The 18,490-nt window shown below is 42.9% G+C and overlaps 1 protein-coding gene across 1 annotated transcript in view; it reads right to left on the bottom strand.

The window, feature by feature from the left end:
- Positions 1–18,490, bottom strand: part of LOC147882956 (uncharacterized) — a 159,908-nt gene that overhangs the window by 14,566 nt on the left and 126,852 nt on the right. The window contains exons 11-13 of the mRNA XM_087400766.1: positions 12,660–12,823; positions 2,006–2,125; positions 1,588–1,813 (exon numbers count right to left, since the gene is read on the bottom strand). Coding sequence (XP_087256892.1) covers positions 1,588–1,813; positions 2,006–2,125; positions 12,660–12,823 — 510 coding nt within the window. The remainder of the gene's footprint in view (positions 1–1,587; positions 1,814–2,005; positions 2,126–12,659; positions 12,824–18,490) is intronic.

Genomic DNA, 18,490 nt, shown 5'->3' with positions numbered 1-18,490 from the left:
ATGTACAAGAGCCAGACAGTCTCAGTGATACAATGATAGCACATGCACAATGCATGGTCCCTGAAAAATCTGTTTAATTAAACCAAATCTTGAAAGACTACGTGCTATGTCAGATAGAGGCTCATGCGCTGGTAACTTTCTAACCCGTAATCCATGCTATTGATTGATGGATGTGCTTTCTAAGTTAGGAATATAGTTTTGCATCTTTGTAGGAAGCGGTACATAAGTGTAAGAGTTCATTTAGTTTTTCATGTTTTAGATAATTCTTTCATTCATTCCTACAAGAGAGAGAAAGAGAGAGAGATATTTTATTCCTGTTTTTTGGTCGATTTTGTTTCTTGATTTGTTTGTTTATTTTTGCTTGGTCACCTTCTTCCTTTCTTCTTTATTTCTTGTTTTCTTTGTCTTTTGTTTATTTGACGTAGTTTAGTAAGCACTGGGTTTGCCCAAGAGACTCCGCGGGCCTTTAGAAACCCAGTATAGCTGCTTATGCTTGGACATTGATGACGACATGCGTGTTGCTTTACTGGCTAGTATGCCACCCTTTTGTTTTTCAAAAAAAATTGTTCACTCTTTTTACTTCTCTTTCGTTTTCTCTTTTATTTCCTTTGTAGAATTTTGGACTTTAGAACAACAAAAAAACTAAATTTGTACAATTGGATATATTCTAGGTCTTACAAAGGTATATATTGTTTGATGGATCAATATCTGAATATGTGAAGGCTTTATAGACTTACAGATGCACTGCACTAATGCACCAATGCGCTATATACATATCTGAAGGCACCATAGAGATTATCTCCCATGAATCACATCTGGGATACTGCCATTTACAGACATGAATGGTTTAAAAAAAGGTTCTAAATGAAATGCCATTTGTAATGGCCGACCTACCATCCTCTCAGCTACCATGTTTGAGGTAAATCCTTCTAAATTGGGACATCATATCTGTAGCCAAGCTAGAATGCCACAACAAGGTGGGATATTTTAGCACCAAAAGAAGTAGCCCATTCAACCAGAATCCTGGGCTAAGCACATAATGCTTCAATAAATATGTGGAAGCTGTGCCCTGGGCCGACATTACTTCTTAATTTATACAAATCACAGTGGCAAGCTTCCTAGCTTTAGAAAACCCCTCCCTTCTTTTTAGTTAGCTTTTCTTGCTTTCCTTGGGGTGGAAAATACTTGGGAGGTGTTGCAAGGTTGCTTTATAATGGATTTGTTCTATTGTGTGCAGAATAAAGCAAATTGCCTCAATGCCATGGACAGAAAACAAGGATGTATACCAGTTTTTTGCCCCCTGCACTTCACTTGATGTCTGTTCAAGCAAAGCTCTAAGAATTGACATCAAGGATTTTACAATGATTTCTTCCATATGCAAGAACATTTGGCTGTAATGGCTAAAGACTTAAAAGACAGATAAAGGGCAGAATAAATAAATGGTTTTTTTCCAACTCACTCAATTCTGAATGAACATACCAGTTTTTTCTTGAAATGATCAAAGAGTAAAGACACCTGTGTTGAGAGCAGTCATCATTTAAAGAATGCTTAAAGTGATATATCCACAAACAGATATTGGAGACTTACCAGTGCATTGTCTGCCATGAGTTGACTTATCCCAGAATACTTAGAAAATGGACCAAAAGGATGGCAACCAGTAGCCCAGAGCCAGTTCAGGACTGGACGTTCATGAATATACGAGGCCTTTTCATATGGTGCCACCAATCCTCCGATGACTGAAGTGAGTCCTGCCAACACATGTCGCTGGGCAGAAATTGGCTCCACTTTCCTTCTTTCGGTCTCTGATACATAACTGCTTGCATACATGAGGAAATATTAGCTATGTTGTATACTGAACGATATATCTTACTGGTAGCAAGTTACCAAGAAAAGACAGAAATAATATTTCATCGTGTGTGTGTGTGTGTGTATATATATATATATATATATAGCCGATGCATGTTTCTTGTGAGTGCAACTGAACCGCCATGTGTGGAAGATTTACCTTAGAGGGATTGAGTCGGTCCCATGTTGTAGCACAAAAACGGAATCACGACTGCTCCAGAGTAAGCTCTCCCCTTCCATCATCAGTTCTGGGTCAACTTCTGCTAATGATAGTACAAATCTAAAGGATAATGGACATTGAAAAAAATAAATCAGTGTCTGAGCTTCAATATAAGAAAGCACAATTTGAAAATCTTCATCTGTAAACTTCCGATTGGAATATACAGCACTAAATTATCCAAAGTGAAAATTCCTAGATATACTAAACACACTGGCACTTACTAGAGAATGAATCATGAGGATTGGTGAGAACCACAGACATGTCCAACCAAAGGAAAACACTCCTAAGCACTGTTTCAAACAAGGTGATTGAAACCGGCCTTCGAGAACACCAAAGGACGATGAACAATTAATATAACCAGCAAATACCATAATTTAGCCACTTAGAGAATTATTACAGCCAACAACCAAACAAATAATCACATGATAAACCCAAGGAGCTAGACTGCCCCTATCATGAAGCCGAACACCAGATTGGCCCTAAATTTAGCGCCCCTTTCGGCATTTCTTTATCTTTTATTCAGAAGGCATAAAAAATACAATAGAAGCACTCTCGTGCATCTGACCAAAAGCAGCCAAGAATAATCCGTTTGATAGGCACTTGCGTCCTGCTATGCAAACAGTTCCAGTTTTAGAAAGGCATCCCAGTCCAATGCAACATTCCATAGCGACCTTTTTTTCTTCTCTGGCTGATGAGTTCTAGCCTGGCAGCCCCAAAGGAGTCCAACATTTGATTTGCCTTGAAGAAACAATGGGTTGAGAAAACAAGTGCTTGATTCTTTGATGGTTAGTCTTAATCTTGAAAGCAAAGCCATATAAATAATGCTTCCATAACTTTAAAGCATGAATGACTGCCAATAACTCCTTCTCATACATGATATATTTCAATTCAGCCCCTTGAAGTTTTCTACTCTCATAAGCAATGGGATGCCCTCCTTGCATCACCACTGCCCCAATCGAGATACCACTCGCATCCGTACATACAACAAAGAACTCTTTGTCCATGTCCAGAAGTGTTAACACTCGTGCAGTGACCAATGTTCTCTTAAGCTCCTCAAAAGCTACTTGGTGAACCTCTCCCCACTCATACAAGAAATGCTTCTTCAACAAATCTGTTAGTGGAGAAGCAAGACGTGCAAAATTCTTAATGAATCTGCGATAATAACTACACATCCCTAGGAAGGATCTCAGCTCATGTATATTTTTGGGTATTGGCCATTCAATTATGGCCTTGACCTTTTTAGGGTCAACCCGAATTCCCTCAGCAGACACAATGTGTCCCAAATACTCTATTTCTGTCTTGAGGAACTCACTCTTCTTGGTATTTAGGAACAATTGATCCTTCCTTAGGAGCTCCATCACCTTAACAAGGTGATCCTTAGGCTCTTCCTCATTTTGGCTGAAAACTAAAATGTCGTCAAAGAAGACTATGACAAATTTTTCCAAGTAGGGTCGTAAAACCCTTCTCATCAACCTACTAAAAGTGGCTGGAGCATTAGTTAGGCCAAAAGGCATGACCAAAAACTCATAATGTCCAATTGATCCCCAGCTTTCATCTGAAGTTGATGATAACCAGATTTCAAATCCAATTTGCTAAAAACTTTAGCACCTTTAAGCATATCCAATAAATCATCCACTCTTGGAATAGGATACTGGTTCTTAATTGTAAGTTTATTCAAAGCACCGTAATCTATACACATACGATATGATCCATCCTTCTTCTTGACCAATAATACAAGTGTTCCAAATGGAGAACTGCTTGGTTGAATCAGGCCTTTTTGCAATAGATCTTCAATTTGTTTTTCTACCTCCTCCATTTCTATCCTGTTTATCCTGTATGGGGCTCTACATGGAGGAGAAGCTCTTGGCTCTAAATTTAGCACGATCATCTTCTCTCTCCATAGGTAATTCGAATCAGTCATCTCTTGAAAATCGATCCTCATAAGCTCTAAGGAACTCATTTCTCTTCCGATCTTCTTTTGAGATATGAAGATCTCATGAATCCTGTATATACAGAAGATTACAATCTACCCCTCTTTTTACCAATCTTTTCTCTTGGGTAGAAGTAATCAATGGAATTGTATACACGTCTCAATCCCCTACAATCCTTATGTTTTCATCCTTATATACAAAGCAACAATGATGACTATGAGGATGAATAGCAGGGTTAAAACCAGCCATGGTTTACCTAGAATCATGTCAACGTCTTGTAGTAAAGGAGCTACTAGAAAATCCCTTCGATCTCTATATTTTTGTATACGAAAAGGAATATTCCGTTCTATGGATGTGTCTTCTTCATTGTGTCCCCTAAAAGCTCCTGAGAGCGACATGTTTTTTATAGGTTCTAGTTTAAGATGGAGTAATTTTACCAATCTATCACTCACTAAGTCATAATTACATCCATCGTCTAGGAGAACCACTATTCTCTGTCCATTCACGAATCTCTACACCTTAAAAAGATCATGAGGCCCAAAGGTATTGGCTGAATGGACGACATTCAATATCGGCTCAATAGTCACGGTAGATTTCAAGGGTGACAAGGTAGAAGCCTCACCCTCCTGCTTAAATGCCTTGGCTTTCCCTTTTACTGAATTCATCTTGGCAATCTTAGCCAAGAGAACGGCACACTTGTGCCATACATGCCCTGGCTTATGTTTCTTACACCCGAAACATTTTCCTTCCTTAATCAACTTCCTCTTCTCTTCGTCTATCATAGAGGGAAATGGCACCAATCCAGGATGTGATTGGCTATTCACATTCCTTACAAGAGCTTTACCCTTCCCTTTATTATTCTTAAACCGGTTTGGTTTCCTAAAAGTGGGTATATTGTTGGTCTTAGATGATGACCCACCCTCCTTATTGAAGGGTTTAGGGGATTCAAATTTCTCTCGGCTATTTCAGCCAGCTTAGTGAGGTCCTTAAGCATGGTCGGGTTAAACATTTCAACCTTGTACCTTACTTTTGGGCTTAAGGTTGCTAAATACTTCTTTCTCCTATCTTCCTCACTCTTTTCGGGTAACTCTGGAGAGAGTTTCCAAAATCTGGCTGTAAAATCTACATTACTCTCATTATCGAACTGCCTAAACCTCTCCCAACGAATGGTTAGGTTCTCTTCATGCCTCGGTGGCATGAAAGTGGCTTTCAGTTGCTCCACGAACTTAGCCCATTCATGAATAGGCTCTTTTCCTGTTTGTGACAAAGACCACCACATTAGAGCATCCTTCTGCAGATGCAATGTGGCAAGAGCAAGCTTCTCTTACTCGGTCTTGTCTTGATGGGCAAAGTATAGCTCATCCAATTGAGGATATATTTGGGGAACTCAATTCTCTCTCGCGGTTGGAATTTGGACCTCTTAGAAAGGGTCCTCAACTCTTCATCCCCAAAGTTTAAAGTCCTCTTAGTCCCTAATCTTGTCATAATAGACTGCTCAATCATATTGCTAAGCTAGAAAATCAACTTATCAACAGGAGTCTCCTCTCTTCCTCTTGCACTTGGATTATAATCCATGTGTGCTAGGTTTTGAGTTGAAGGCGTAAACCATCACCTTGTTCTTGGCTGGTCTCATTTCTTCTTTCATTACGAAAGGAGAACTCCCTATCAAGAGGTTTTTGAAGGAGAGAATGCTGTAAATCTATTTGTGCATTATCATACTCAAGATGTGTGTAACTCTCACCTAATCCATCCTCTTCAGGAGGGGGTGAAGATGTTCTTTCTCTCTCTCCTTGGGGTAATGGAGGAAAAGGAATAAGTTCATTGTTATATCTCCCTTCCCCTTCCATTCTTTCCTTTTAGTAATACAAGAGAGAAAATGACTTGCAGTAATTTCAAAAAAAGGGGTTTATTTTACAGCAAAAGTCAAGTGTTGTAGAGTTGGTGGTACTTATTCGACTCCCGCTTTGTCTGTGTTGAGACACTTAAAATGACCTCCTCTTCCTTCTCTTTTAAGCTTTTCTTCTTGTATTTCTGTTGTAAACTGGTATGATGCCTTTGGGCTACTTGTTTTGAGTGGATTGGAGCTTTAGGTACCGTTATAGGGGGTACTTGATGGGTGGATCATCCCCTTAAAATCTTGTTCCGATCCAACTTTCCGTTGGGGAGAACGGGGGGGTCCCTTTTCCTCATGGTTTAAGGATTTTAAGGATACATTCACACGGGGGGGAGTCACCCCGTTAGGACACCCTGTTGACCGTTCAAGACCAAAAATTTTCAAAGAAATCCCTTGTTTCAAAACCTCAAGAATTCGGGATTGGCCAAAAAGGACATGTTTGAAACCCAGAAACTATGCTGTGTGCATGGTGGCCTATTTTCCATAACGCTTGCGTGCGTCCCGTCCAATATTTCATTGTCTCGCATGCATTCCCTGTTCGTGCGCACCTCCTTCTGTTCCGTGTCATTCTTAGTCGTGCTTTCTATTGCAGCGTCTTCTACGGTTCCCATGTCTGCTCCCGGTGCTCGTTGTGCTTCTCTTCCGTCGTGCGCGGCTATCGCGGGTCGTGTCTCCCACTAATGCTCCCGCCACGTCCGTCACAATTCTGCGCATTCCTCTCTCGCCCTCTTCTCATCCCGATCGTAGACCGTCACCGCTCTGATACCAAATGTGAAAAATCAAAATTTTTGGGAATGCAAATGTGTGCGATGCATGCAGAATTTGAATGCCAATTGGCCCTCCAATGGGAAGAGCACCCTCATGAGAGTACTTCTTTCTATTTCGACCTACATGCAAGGTGGGAGAGAGATGGCGGATGAATGCAATGTGGTAGAGAGAATGCTACGTGAGATTCACAATGAAAGGGTGATACCCTTTCATTAATGTCCCTTGAGATCACTCAAGTTCCATCTTCCCATTTACACCTACCCTTATCTTATCACCCATGCACCTACCATTCAATGCACTCTAATGCACCCTTTCCCTTTCCTATTGCCCCTAGGACCTAGACATGTGTGTGCACATCTTTATTACTAATCATTGGCCAATTTGGCGGTACTATTTACACCACTTGATCGATCATAAATACAAACATATATCAAATTGGCGCCTAACAATAATAAGGTTCTAATGACTATTAATTAACTAAATAATCATTTCTCTTGTCATGACACGATTTTTATAGGTACTTGGCTTGGAAGGATGCTAGAAGAAGTGCAAATCAGATTTGGGGCACTAAGAAGCCATGAACAGCTTTGTTTCTGAGCTTCTAGCAGCCCACCAACATCCCACAGACTATGCTGGTAGTCAAAAATCAGCAAGGCGATGTGATAGAATAACGCTAGAGCACTTTCCCAGCCTGTGACTTACCTCTCCCTATTCTTTTCTCTGGTCCAAAAAACTGCCTCAAAGAAAATTTGGGCTTTTTGCCTTGTTCCACAAGCTAGCTTGCCAAACGTGGCTCCTGGAGCTATTTTTAGCTAAAGGGATTTTTACCCCTCTCTAACCTTCAGTCCTTGCCTTGGCCCATGGAATTAATTGCATTGAAATGTCGTTTGAACTATTTTAATTAGTTGGAGGCTAGTCACCACAAATTCCTAAAGCTTAGAAATTCATGTCCCCGTGACAGTAATACTTGCCACCATTTGGTATGTGGCTGCACCAGCCTCAGTAATACTTGCCAGCAGCCTCGGAACATTTGCAAGTTACTGTCAAAATTCTTCAATGGCCATGATACACCTGCGAAGCCAAAGAGGCAAGCAACAAATTAATACTTCAAGGAAGGCTTCCATTTTTATTGCCAAAATATAAAGCAAAGCCTTATTAACATGATTCTAAGAAACGAGATCTCCAAAATAGCCTTGACAAGAGTCAAACAGATTCTCTTCGAGACAAGTACTACTTTTAAGGGACACCGATCACCATGCTTTGTAATATGGCTCTAGGATTTTCTTTTCATGAGCAAACCAGGAGTGGCTCCAAGGTAGCCTTGCCCCCAAGAAGCAGTCACACTATTCATGCTTTCATTAGATGTATGTTTCATACAACCTCAATTCTAAAAAGTACTAGTTTTGCTAGCACAATGGCCACTTCAATTCTCAATCATGACACCATCACTTTAAGCTACCCTATTGCACTATGATCCAAGGCCGCCTATAGAGTAGATGAGGCTTACAAGCCATGTTAAAGGCCCTTTGCTGCATTAACAAATCCCTCTCATTGGTGATCTTCATTGTTCATAGGGTACACAAATTTTTTTTGTGTAAGAGTCTGCCTGAGTGGTTTTGTGACCTTTGCTTGAGACCACTAAAGAATGAATGTTTCAAGCTTATACAAGAGTGTCAAATCTACCAAGAATTTGATCACCTTCCATGACTATCAATTGGTTAGTGAAAGTAACTACACTTTCAAAAAATTAGTAGTGGCCAAGATTATGTTGTTAATGCTAGAAGTGCCAAAGAGACAAAGCAAAGTGTCTTTAAGTTAGGCAGCTTGCTTCATTAAAACTGATGATCACCATCTCATAAGTGGGAAAGCTTCAAAATAGATTTTAATGTTGATTTACCTAGAGCACAGAAGCATCATCAACGTATGGCCTGTAGGCATTTTTTACAATCTCACCAATCCAAGAATCCGCTCGACCATGTGCCAACTGCATGAGTGAGTGCCTGAATTGTATAACCCCTGGCACAAAGGGAGTGGCACATCTCTGGTTTGAGTTCCACATACCTTGATCCCATATGCATCTCCCAGGGATCTCATAGCATCAACAACATCTCACAGCACATGCTCCTTTGTCTCCACCTCTTGCAGGGTCCCACATCCATAGTCATAGCTTGCAATGGTGTCAGGTAGCCTCAACCTCTTATCCAATTGTGATGTGGAACCTCTGGATGATGTCCGAAGATGACCCATATGCCTATTTGTACTGCATGTGACACATGAATTTGCAAGTAGCCCGATGACTGAGTGAAATCATCCTCGGCCAACAAGTGCTCTTTGTAGAAAGCCATCTTTGTAGCATGTGGCTGGTCAAAGATACCTATATTCCTTGAATGTAAACCTATCACATATCTCCAATAACCCAATTGACCTCCTGTCGTGTCAACTGAAAAGTAGGCGCATATTGGGAGTACTAATATGGAGGGAAATGGTCAATAGACATGCCCAATTTGTGGAACCATCCGGTGGCCTATCAGTTCCAACATCTCGTATCCCTCATGGCTGCTAGCCACATGGAGGATGAGAAGGCTCTCCATGGTAGACGTTGCTTGCCCACCTCAATCTTGCCATACCCCTAGACCCTATCTAGATATGTGGTGATCTAGAGTGAGAGGTTTGTGTGCATAGGACGTGCTGCGAACACAGCCACTATGATGCCATGTGGTGTGCATCTCTTCCCTTAGATCAAGCAGGACAACCTGTAGTCTCTCAAAGCCAACCCCCTTAGATACTGTGATGCCCACACCCCAAAAGACTCCTACATAGTCAAAGAGGAGGGACTTCAAGTGTACATGGTGAAAGGGTGCCTAGAACATGGAAGCATTGCCTCTCCAATGTCACTCGTGATGCATGCCCTCGAGCTATCCTAGCATGAGCAATCGGTTTCATTTACTTTTACAAAATAAAAAAAAAGACTTCTACCATGTATGAAACGCCCCAAGAGCAAAGCTCATGACAAAAATATATCATGCAAGGCATGAGAAACAAAACACCCTAAGTGGGAAAATAATATGCTCATCATAGAGAGCTAAGGTTAAGGCTGAAAATGTCACCTCAACCCTATGATGGACTCCAAGAAAAATGGGGAGCCGCTACACTCCTTGAGAAAAACAGTCCCTTTGGCAGAAGCTGCCCAAAAAGACCCCTGCATGCTCACCCACATGGCCATCAAACTATGTTCAGTATCTGTCTAAATACTAGCCAATGTGTGTGAAGGCTAGATCTGGGAGCCATCCAAAACCTCTGTGTATCTAGATCTCCAAATATGCCATGCTGAAGAGTCTTTCAAAAAGTATCCACCGAGGCATGTGCATGTCTATTGGGAAAGTGAAGAACATCTATCGGTTTCATACTAAATCCTGCTCAAATGAAAGTGCATCCTAGGTACCATACAATGTGACAACTTCAAACCCTGGCTCTAAAAAGGTGAATGACTCATGCTGGAACTAGGTGCTATTAATATTGAAGATCATAACCTTGGACATGGCAAGGTTGACCTTCATGTCTAGGCTGTCACAAAATGCATGTACGGCTCCCAGTTGGCTCTGTAAGCTTGCTACTGTGTCCGAGATCAAGACGACATCATCTCCATATAGTAGCATAGGGACCAGAGTGTGTCCACAAAGGATGCCAACTCATCAATGTAAAGACCGAAGAGGATGGGGGACAATAGACACCCCTGCTTCACACAATGGTGCCACTCACCTCCTCAAACATGCCTTGTGTGGTGTGGACTCTACGTGTGTATGATCCATTGTGGTTCCCTAGCTTTGGCCTTGCATTGGAAAATGCCACTATCACACCCATTGGCTGAGCCTCTGGTCTTTTAAACATGGAGGGAAGATCCCCGAGCCGGATCTGTGCATCGACACGTTGTAGGGTATGTCCAAGGTCTGTCCTTATCTTTCACTCCGGATCTTGACTACAACCTCTCCTTGGAGCCTGCATGTCTATGCTATCTGGTTGGGAAAACTGAGTGATCACACTCTGAGTGGAAACTGGCTGAGCACCCTGATCTCATAATATGTGCCCTGAACAGATAGTCTCTGTGATGTATGAACTCATGCACGAAAGTTGCCTAAGCATCTCTGATCCGGGTAAGATAAGGCTAGAGCTGGGTCTGAATACATCCCTAACAATGGTAGCAACCTCGGATCTCATAGCACACAGGGCATCTGAAAGCAAAGAGTTTCTTCATGTAGATCACATGTAGCCCTCTGTAACAAACTACAACAAGACTAGGCACCCATTTCCTGGTTGGACACCGTACTAAGAAGGTAAAAGCAAGCAAAGGGCTTCTACCTGCCATTCACCAACCAATCTTAGACCCAATGGTGTCCCATACCAACGAAATATGTCTCTCTGGTGTACCTACATAGACCAGTCCCTAGGATAGCTGAATCTCAATGATCATAACCTTCATTGTGGGGCCTTGTTTGCTTATATAGCCATCAGCCACTATGACAAATTTAGGCAGTCTATTACAGGCATACCATTGCTAACTTCCAATCTGATTCATTCTTTTACAAAATATGTGAACTCTTGTAAGAGATGTTCTCTCCCTTATTAATCCTAGGCTACTTGGGCGCTTAGTGTAATCATGTCCTTAAACCCTAGAGTCCTTAAATCCAGATTGATACCCTATTCTACCTAGGGACTTCCTAAACCTAGTTGATACATGCTACCCATAGTTAGCTGGGGACATAATGGAACAATTGGCATTGAACACATGACAGTTGTACCGGTTATGATGTTACAAGAGTGGTTCCCTACATGGCCAATGAGGGCTTATATGACCCAATCGTATCCCAACATGTGTCAATAGACACACAAGTGGTGACCTTGTGGCGACAAACTAGTTGATGAAATGATTCGATTGCACACATGTGTATCATTAGAGGTGTATCGATGAAATGGTGCAGTGTACCTCAGGCTGGTTAGCGGCTGAACCGACCTCTCTGGCAGCACTGCCTTTCAGTGGCCATTACTTCTTGCTGTGTGGCATGTATCAAGGATTGGGCTTTCAATAATTACATTGTCTGGCTATGGGGTTCATAGGCCCCAATTATATGGAGCAAGAAAATTGTGAGATCAATGAAGCCCAAAATATGTCAACATGCAACAAAATTGAAAGATTAGAGAGGTCACAGCCCCTCTTGCAAGCCCCCCTCTTTGATGTGGAGGGTGGGCTAGATGCACAATAAAATATCCTAAGGGCTCTCATTTTGGGGACTCCAACACCCTCAGGCGGCTAGGCAGATGGGTGAATGGGGCCCCCAGCACAGAGCCCAGTCCAGACAAAGTTTAACTGTTGGCCCTCTGAGCTTATAGTCGCGAGTCATCCTTGACTCGAGAACCAGTAAATCATCAGCAGTAACAACCCCCATGGAGGTTCCTGCTAGGCTATCTTGCAGCACAACAGAGCTGCTGACCAGTAGATTAGTAGCTTGATACTCATTCTCAGTCCAAATAGAGCAAGTCTCCAATAGATTCCTCCATTTCTTAAAACATAAACATGGAGAAATAGTTTTAGTGTAGAAATGGGCTGTCACATGTCTGCCTTTTAATGCATGAATAAGCATATGTATATAGATGTGGGTATCCTTTATCTAGTATCATTTTACACAAATCCTAGAATTCTTCTAGGATGACCAATAATGTTTTGTGATGGCAATGGTGCAAAATTTACTCTTCTTCTCACTCATTCTGCTGGGAATGATATACTATTGCAAATCTGGCACCCACCATTCTACATTGCACGAGTCTTCTTGATATTTTCTTTCTTTTTGTTGAGGGCTGGCATTCATAGGATGGTGTCATCCCAACAGAACTTGAAACAGTCAAGCAAGTTCATGGAAATATTTCAGACCAATGAGATTCTATCTTTAAACGTCGCGTGTTGATAAATACAACTTTCACAAGTTTGAGACTTTCACGAAGTACTTACACCGGGATAACTCGAGTACCATAAGACACATATACACTGTTTTGCTGTTTTTTCTCCTTAGCTTTGTCCTTAGTTCTTTTATCTTGGGGTCTCATTAGAGACCAAAGAGGTTTGGTTTTTATCACAGATTCCTCCAACTCAGACATGTTTCTGGGTTGCCAATACTGCCATCACAAAAACCAAAGACATAAACAAAGGCAATACTCAGAAAATCATCGATACAATAAACAAAAATAAAATGTTGAATTAAAAGTCATACCATCATTTACACACATTATAATCAACCACTTCAAGTGCCCTCCACTGTTTGCCAAAACCACTTTGGCATCTAATCCAATTTGTCATCCAAACACTTCTTAATAGTATGCCTTGTTTTTATTGAAATAGAATTGTATAGCAAGGAAACGATTCCACTAGTAACATTAATGAGCTACGAAGGACAATCCTCCACGTAGCAAGAGCAACAAGAGTTCCCAGAGGAATAATAGTTACAGCATAAACAGGGTGGACAACTCTCCACCAAGGTAACACTCAGCACATACACAGCATCAAGAGAAAAGAAAAGAAATGATGGCTAGGAGCCATCAGTGACCGACTCATAGTTGCCACAAGTTTCCAAACATGGAGTTTGGAACACAATTGAAAACGTTTGCAAACATTTGGCATTTTTTTCAAATCAAAAGCTTTTTCATTGCATGTATTATAAAAGTTTATATGCCTAATATAAAAATACACATGCCTGGGTCCTAAACTATATGATTTCATGCACAATGATAAACTGGAAAGCAAGTTCAACAATGATGTTGCGTTAATATTATCCTTCGCCATACATGGTACATGATACTCTTTTAACTCCTGGGTACAATTACACATGAGAAAGTTGAAAGCTTGTTCGTAAAAAATATATAAAACTCAGGAATCAACTTTTTTATTATTTTTTTGGGGCAAAAAAGAGATTTCTATTAAGTAAGAAAGAAACTCGCTAGAGCAAGCTCTGTGCGGAAATACAACATGCTAAGCATGTAATAAAAACACCTCAGAGGAATGAGGTAAAAAGAAACCAAGGCTGAGGCTATAAATGCCAACTCAAGCCAATAGAAGTCTCAGCAAAGAAGGGAGAGTCTCTCCAATCTCTGAGAAAAGTAACTCTCCTGGAGGAGGCTGCTCGAGATGATCCCTGCATGGTCGCCCAAATGGCCATCAGAGTGTGTACCGTATCTGTCCAAGTACTGGCCAAGATCTGAGAAGGGTGAACCTGAGAACCCTCCAAAGCCTCAGTGCATCTAGCTCTCCAAATGTGCCATGCTGCAATGCTATACCTCCCATGGAGAATCAACCGAGGAATGAGCAGCCCTGAAGAGAGTGGCCGGAACATCCTCTAGAGAGCACGACTCCACAAGGTGTCGTCGGATGTGAAGAGCCCAAGAGGAGTCAAGTCTCTCAAAGAAGACATGGGTCCCTGAAAGAGTGAGCCAAGCCATTGATCCCCATGTCATATAGAAGGGTAGGCGAATAAAAGTGCTAAAAAGTCTTGCCATCCCCTTCCATATGATTCTCACCTGTCTGCAATCCCAAAGGCAGTGCTGTATTGTCTCCAAAGCAGAAAGGCAACGAGGGCAAGAAGGGTCAGCTCCGAACCTGGATCTCCATTGGTTCACTACTATCCCACCATGAATAGAAAGCCAAAAGAAGAGAGTGATTTTTCTATTCCGGTGGGATTTCCAAAGCCTCTGCCAAAAAAATTTCTGCAAGTCAGCAGAAATTTGAAAGTTCTCCCAATGAGGAGCTTTGGTAGGCCTCCAACCCCTACAGCTGAGCTGGAATTTCCTGGCATTACTGACCGTGTAACGAAAGAAGGGGATGCCCTTCTCTCGGTGCCCTTTATCTATCCATTCCCATTCCCCAAGGTCCCACTGCAAAAACTTAATTGGGACACCTCCATAGAGCCACAGCCTCCATGAGCCCAGGGCGATGAGAAGCGGGTCAAGATCCAAGTACCATTGTGAAAGAGAGCCATGCTCCATGAAGCCCACTATCCTGATTGGTTGAAACGGTACCTCCAACAAGATATCGTCTGTGGATCTGGACAGCCTGCCCCCTGAAGAAACATCAAAGACTAAGGCATCCTCATGTGTGTCATGAAAAGCAATCACCTGTAAAGGAACTCCCAATCTGAAAAATGCCCCCATCCAGGTGGAGCAAGTAGCAGGCATGTCATATGTGTTCACCCAATCCAAGGGCAAGGCTGCATCAATCTGTTGGACTCTCCCTACACTTCCTCTGAGATTAAGAACCATCTAGGCCTGTCGGTCTGCAGGAAGCTTCCTGAATGCTTTCCATGCTCCCACAATAGATGCAGGGCCCCTCTCCCATCTTGGCCACTGCATGTAAGGAAAAGCTCCAAGTGGTCTACCATGCTCATCCAAAATACTGTCATTCCACATGATAGGCTGCCTTTCAATCTCTTCACGGGCGGATGGGAAAATCCTACGAAGTGTACTTCTGAAGCTGGCCCATGCTTTCAGAATAGCAACCATAAGAGGGGGAAAGGGAGATCTGAGGTAGGCTATGGTGAAAACCCATCTGGTAATGTGTGTCCAATCCTCTCCTCAAGTGGGCGTGTAAGACTGTATGCATATGATAAAGAAATCCTTCCAAGGCTCTTGCCCTGGCATAAGTCCTCTCACAACGACCTTGCAGAGTGAGGCTATGCACTGTAGATCATGGTCGATGATATTCAAACCCCCTTCTCTTGTAGGAAGAATCAAGGTCTCCCAAGCCACCCTGGCTGTGACCACTCCATAAAAAGTTTCGTACGGGCCTCTTAAGCTGAGTGATACAATCCCTAGAGTGGCACCAACAAGAGTAAACAAACCATGCTGTGGCTAGAAGAACCTGGTTAACCACCACCACCATGGAAGCCAAGTCAAGTTTGGCTGAGCTCCAAAAAAGGAGCTTTTTTCCGATGCTCTCCAACACCTGAGCAATCTGTTGTGAGGGAGAGATGCCCACCCCAACCTGGCAGCCCAAATATCTGACACAGACGCCCCTCTGTACCCAAGTGAAGCCAATATCATTACCCCAATCCGGGGTGTCATTATCGCAAATCCCAAAACCATTGGATTTATGCCAATTAATTTTGCACCTGCAGCCATGCAAAATAAATCCAAGGCTGTCCGGAATGAAGTGAGTGTCCTGGGGGTGGCATCCAAAAAAACAGCCGTGTCATCTGCCAACTCACTATCCAGGAGCTCTTCTTCCCGGCGGATAGGAAGCCTCAGCCCATAAATATCAGCTTGAGATCTAAGGTAGATACTCATAGCTTTCGCCACAAACAGAAAAAGAAAAGGGGCAAGAGGACATCCCTGGCGGACTGATCTGGAAATCTAAAATCTGTCCCCTCTTACCCCCCCAATAAGCACCTGGCTATGGGCTGATATGTAGAGAGAGGATACTCCTCTAATCCATGCATCTAAAAAACCAAAGCGAGATAGAGTACCCTCTAAAAAATCCCAGTCTACTCTGTCGTAAGCTTTCTCAAAGTCCAAGAGTAGAATGGCCAATCTCTGGCGGCTCTGCATGGCCCATTCTGAGGCCTCCAAAATGAGAAATTATTATAAAAAATACTTCTGCCATGCACAAACCCTATATGTGTGTCATAAATCAAATTTGGAAGAAAAACTTGTAGCCGCAGACTGATGGCTTTCGCCAAAATCTTGTAAAAAGTGCCCAAAAGAGTGATGGGTCTCCATTGAGACACTAGATTCCTATTACCCCCCTTTGGGATGAGATGAATGAGACCATTTGTAAGTGAGTCCAGCATCTCACCAGAGTCCCACACACCCTGCAGGGCTGATGTTATGTGATCACCAATCTGCTCCCAAAAAGTAATAAAAAAGGAAGGGGTAAATCCATCCGAACCTGGGCACCTGCCCTTGTGAAGGGCAAGTAATGCAGTCTTGAATTCTGCATTGGTGAAAGGTGCATCCAGAGAAACATACGTCTCATCCTTCACCAGTACAGGGATACACTGCCAAATAACCTCTCTCGCATCACCTATAGCCTATGTGCCTCGATCTGCAGTAAGAAGGGATGCAAAAAAAATCTGAAGCTACACGCATGATAGCATCAGGATCTGACTGTAACACCCCATCTGAGTCAATAAGCTGCGAGACACTATCTCTACTATGTCTAGGTCCATGAGTAGAGAAAAAGTGTTTGTTGACCCTACCACCCATCTGAATCTAAAAGGATTCCCGTGCATGAAAGGCATATTCTGCTCTCTGATCCAACAATGTCTGCATATGAGCCCTTGCTGCAGCAAGGCGCTCCTGAATCCAAGCATCTGTGGACCTCTTCTGCTCTTCCCTCTCAAGGGACACTAACTGCTGGCATATATCAATCTCACGTCTCCTAGAATCAGCGACTGTATGATAATAGTCACTAATTCCGGATAAGGCTGCAGCTACCTGAGATGGGCGGACAGTCCACCCTGTATGTGAGAAACCCAAATTTGTAAAATATCCTCCGTGAGGCTCTCCTCTGCATAAAAAGCATCCGGAATCTTGACACTGGCAGAGTGTCCTCTCCGATGAGACTCAAGAATCTGCAACACCACTGGAAAATGATCTGAGGTGGAAACTCCAGTAGAAATGCATACAGATCCTCCTCTGTCAAGTGCCCAATCGTCTACATAAAATTTGTCAATACATGCATGGATGGGCATGTGTATTCTCCTATTCGACCAAGAGTACAGGAGTGACTGTGGCATAACATAAAAGGCATCATCCAACCAAGTGTCCCTGCCACTGTACTAAAAAAGAAAGGCATCCCAGGCTGCCCTCTCCAAAGAATGAATTCCACCCTATCTGCCTTTCTTTTTGTCTGATAGCAACTCAACCATGTTGAAATCGCCACCAATGATCCAAGAATTTGCAATGGGGCCCAAGAGAGTAACTCCTTCCAAAAGGAGATCCGCTCCCCTCTATTGTTGGGAGCACAAGGATTGTGAAGACCAATCTTACGCCCTCCAATCAAAATAATGATCCATTGAGCTCTAGAGGGGGAGATAATACCATGACCAGCAACCAAGGGGAGAATAGAGGGAGAGACCGAAATGCAAGTACCTCCCCTTGTGCCCATAGTAGGCGACCAAAAGGTATGTCTTGAAACCAATTTGCCCGATTTAGAGCAATCACTAGCATCCAACTTGTGTTCTTGGATAAAAAGGATATCAATAGCACCTCTAGTGACACCTGAATGAAGCTGATTCCAGATCAACTACCTACGGCGACGGTGTGGAACTCCGCCTAGGCCCTGTATGTTCCAGTTGACTATCCTCATCGACAAGAGAATGCTAGATGGAAAGGCTTACCCGACCTAGTAGAGGAGACCATGTTCCCCTGGGCCGAAACACTCCTGATGAGGGCAGGAAACTCAACAGGTGAAAGGATCCCCACACCTGCTGAAGGGGAGGCCCTATCAAAAGGAATCCCCATGACTGGGACCCCTAAGGTGGAGGGCACAAACTCCTCCTCATCCATGAAAGTCGCCGAATCTGCCAGTGCCGAAAAAGAGTTCCTGATAAGCAAGTCTAGCCGAGGAGTGTGAAGAAGACCTGCACTCGTGGAAGATGGAGGAGAAGGACCTGCCAGGCATCTATCAGCAGAACTGGAGCTGGGTGCTGAGGAGGCCTGTGGCTGGGCTGAAGAGGAATCTGGAGCCCTCATCTGTGCTTGCACTTTCTCGATCGTCTTGATTGTGGCAGGAACAGTCTGCGGGGAAGAAGTGCCTATAGCCCCCTCATGGTCGGAAACCAAGGTGACTGGGGC

Source organism: Dipteris shenzhenensis, chromosome 29 (assembly GCF_047967505.1).
Source record: "Dipteris shenzhenensis isolate YYH24624 ecotype China chromosome 29, Dip_SZ_1.0, whole genome shotgun sequence".
Lineage (NCBI taxonomy): Eukaryota > Viridiplantae > Streptophyta > Polypodiopsida > Gleicheniales > Dipteridaceae > Dipteris > Dipteris shenzhenensis.
Note: the sequence above shows the minus strand (reverse complement) of the source record. Positions and strands in the feature narration are given on the sequence as shown.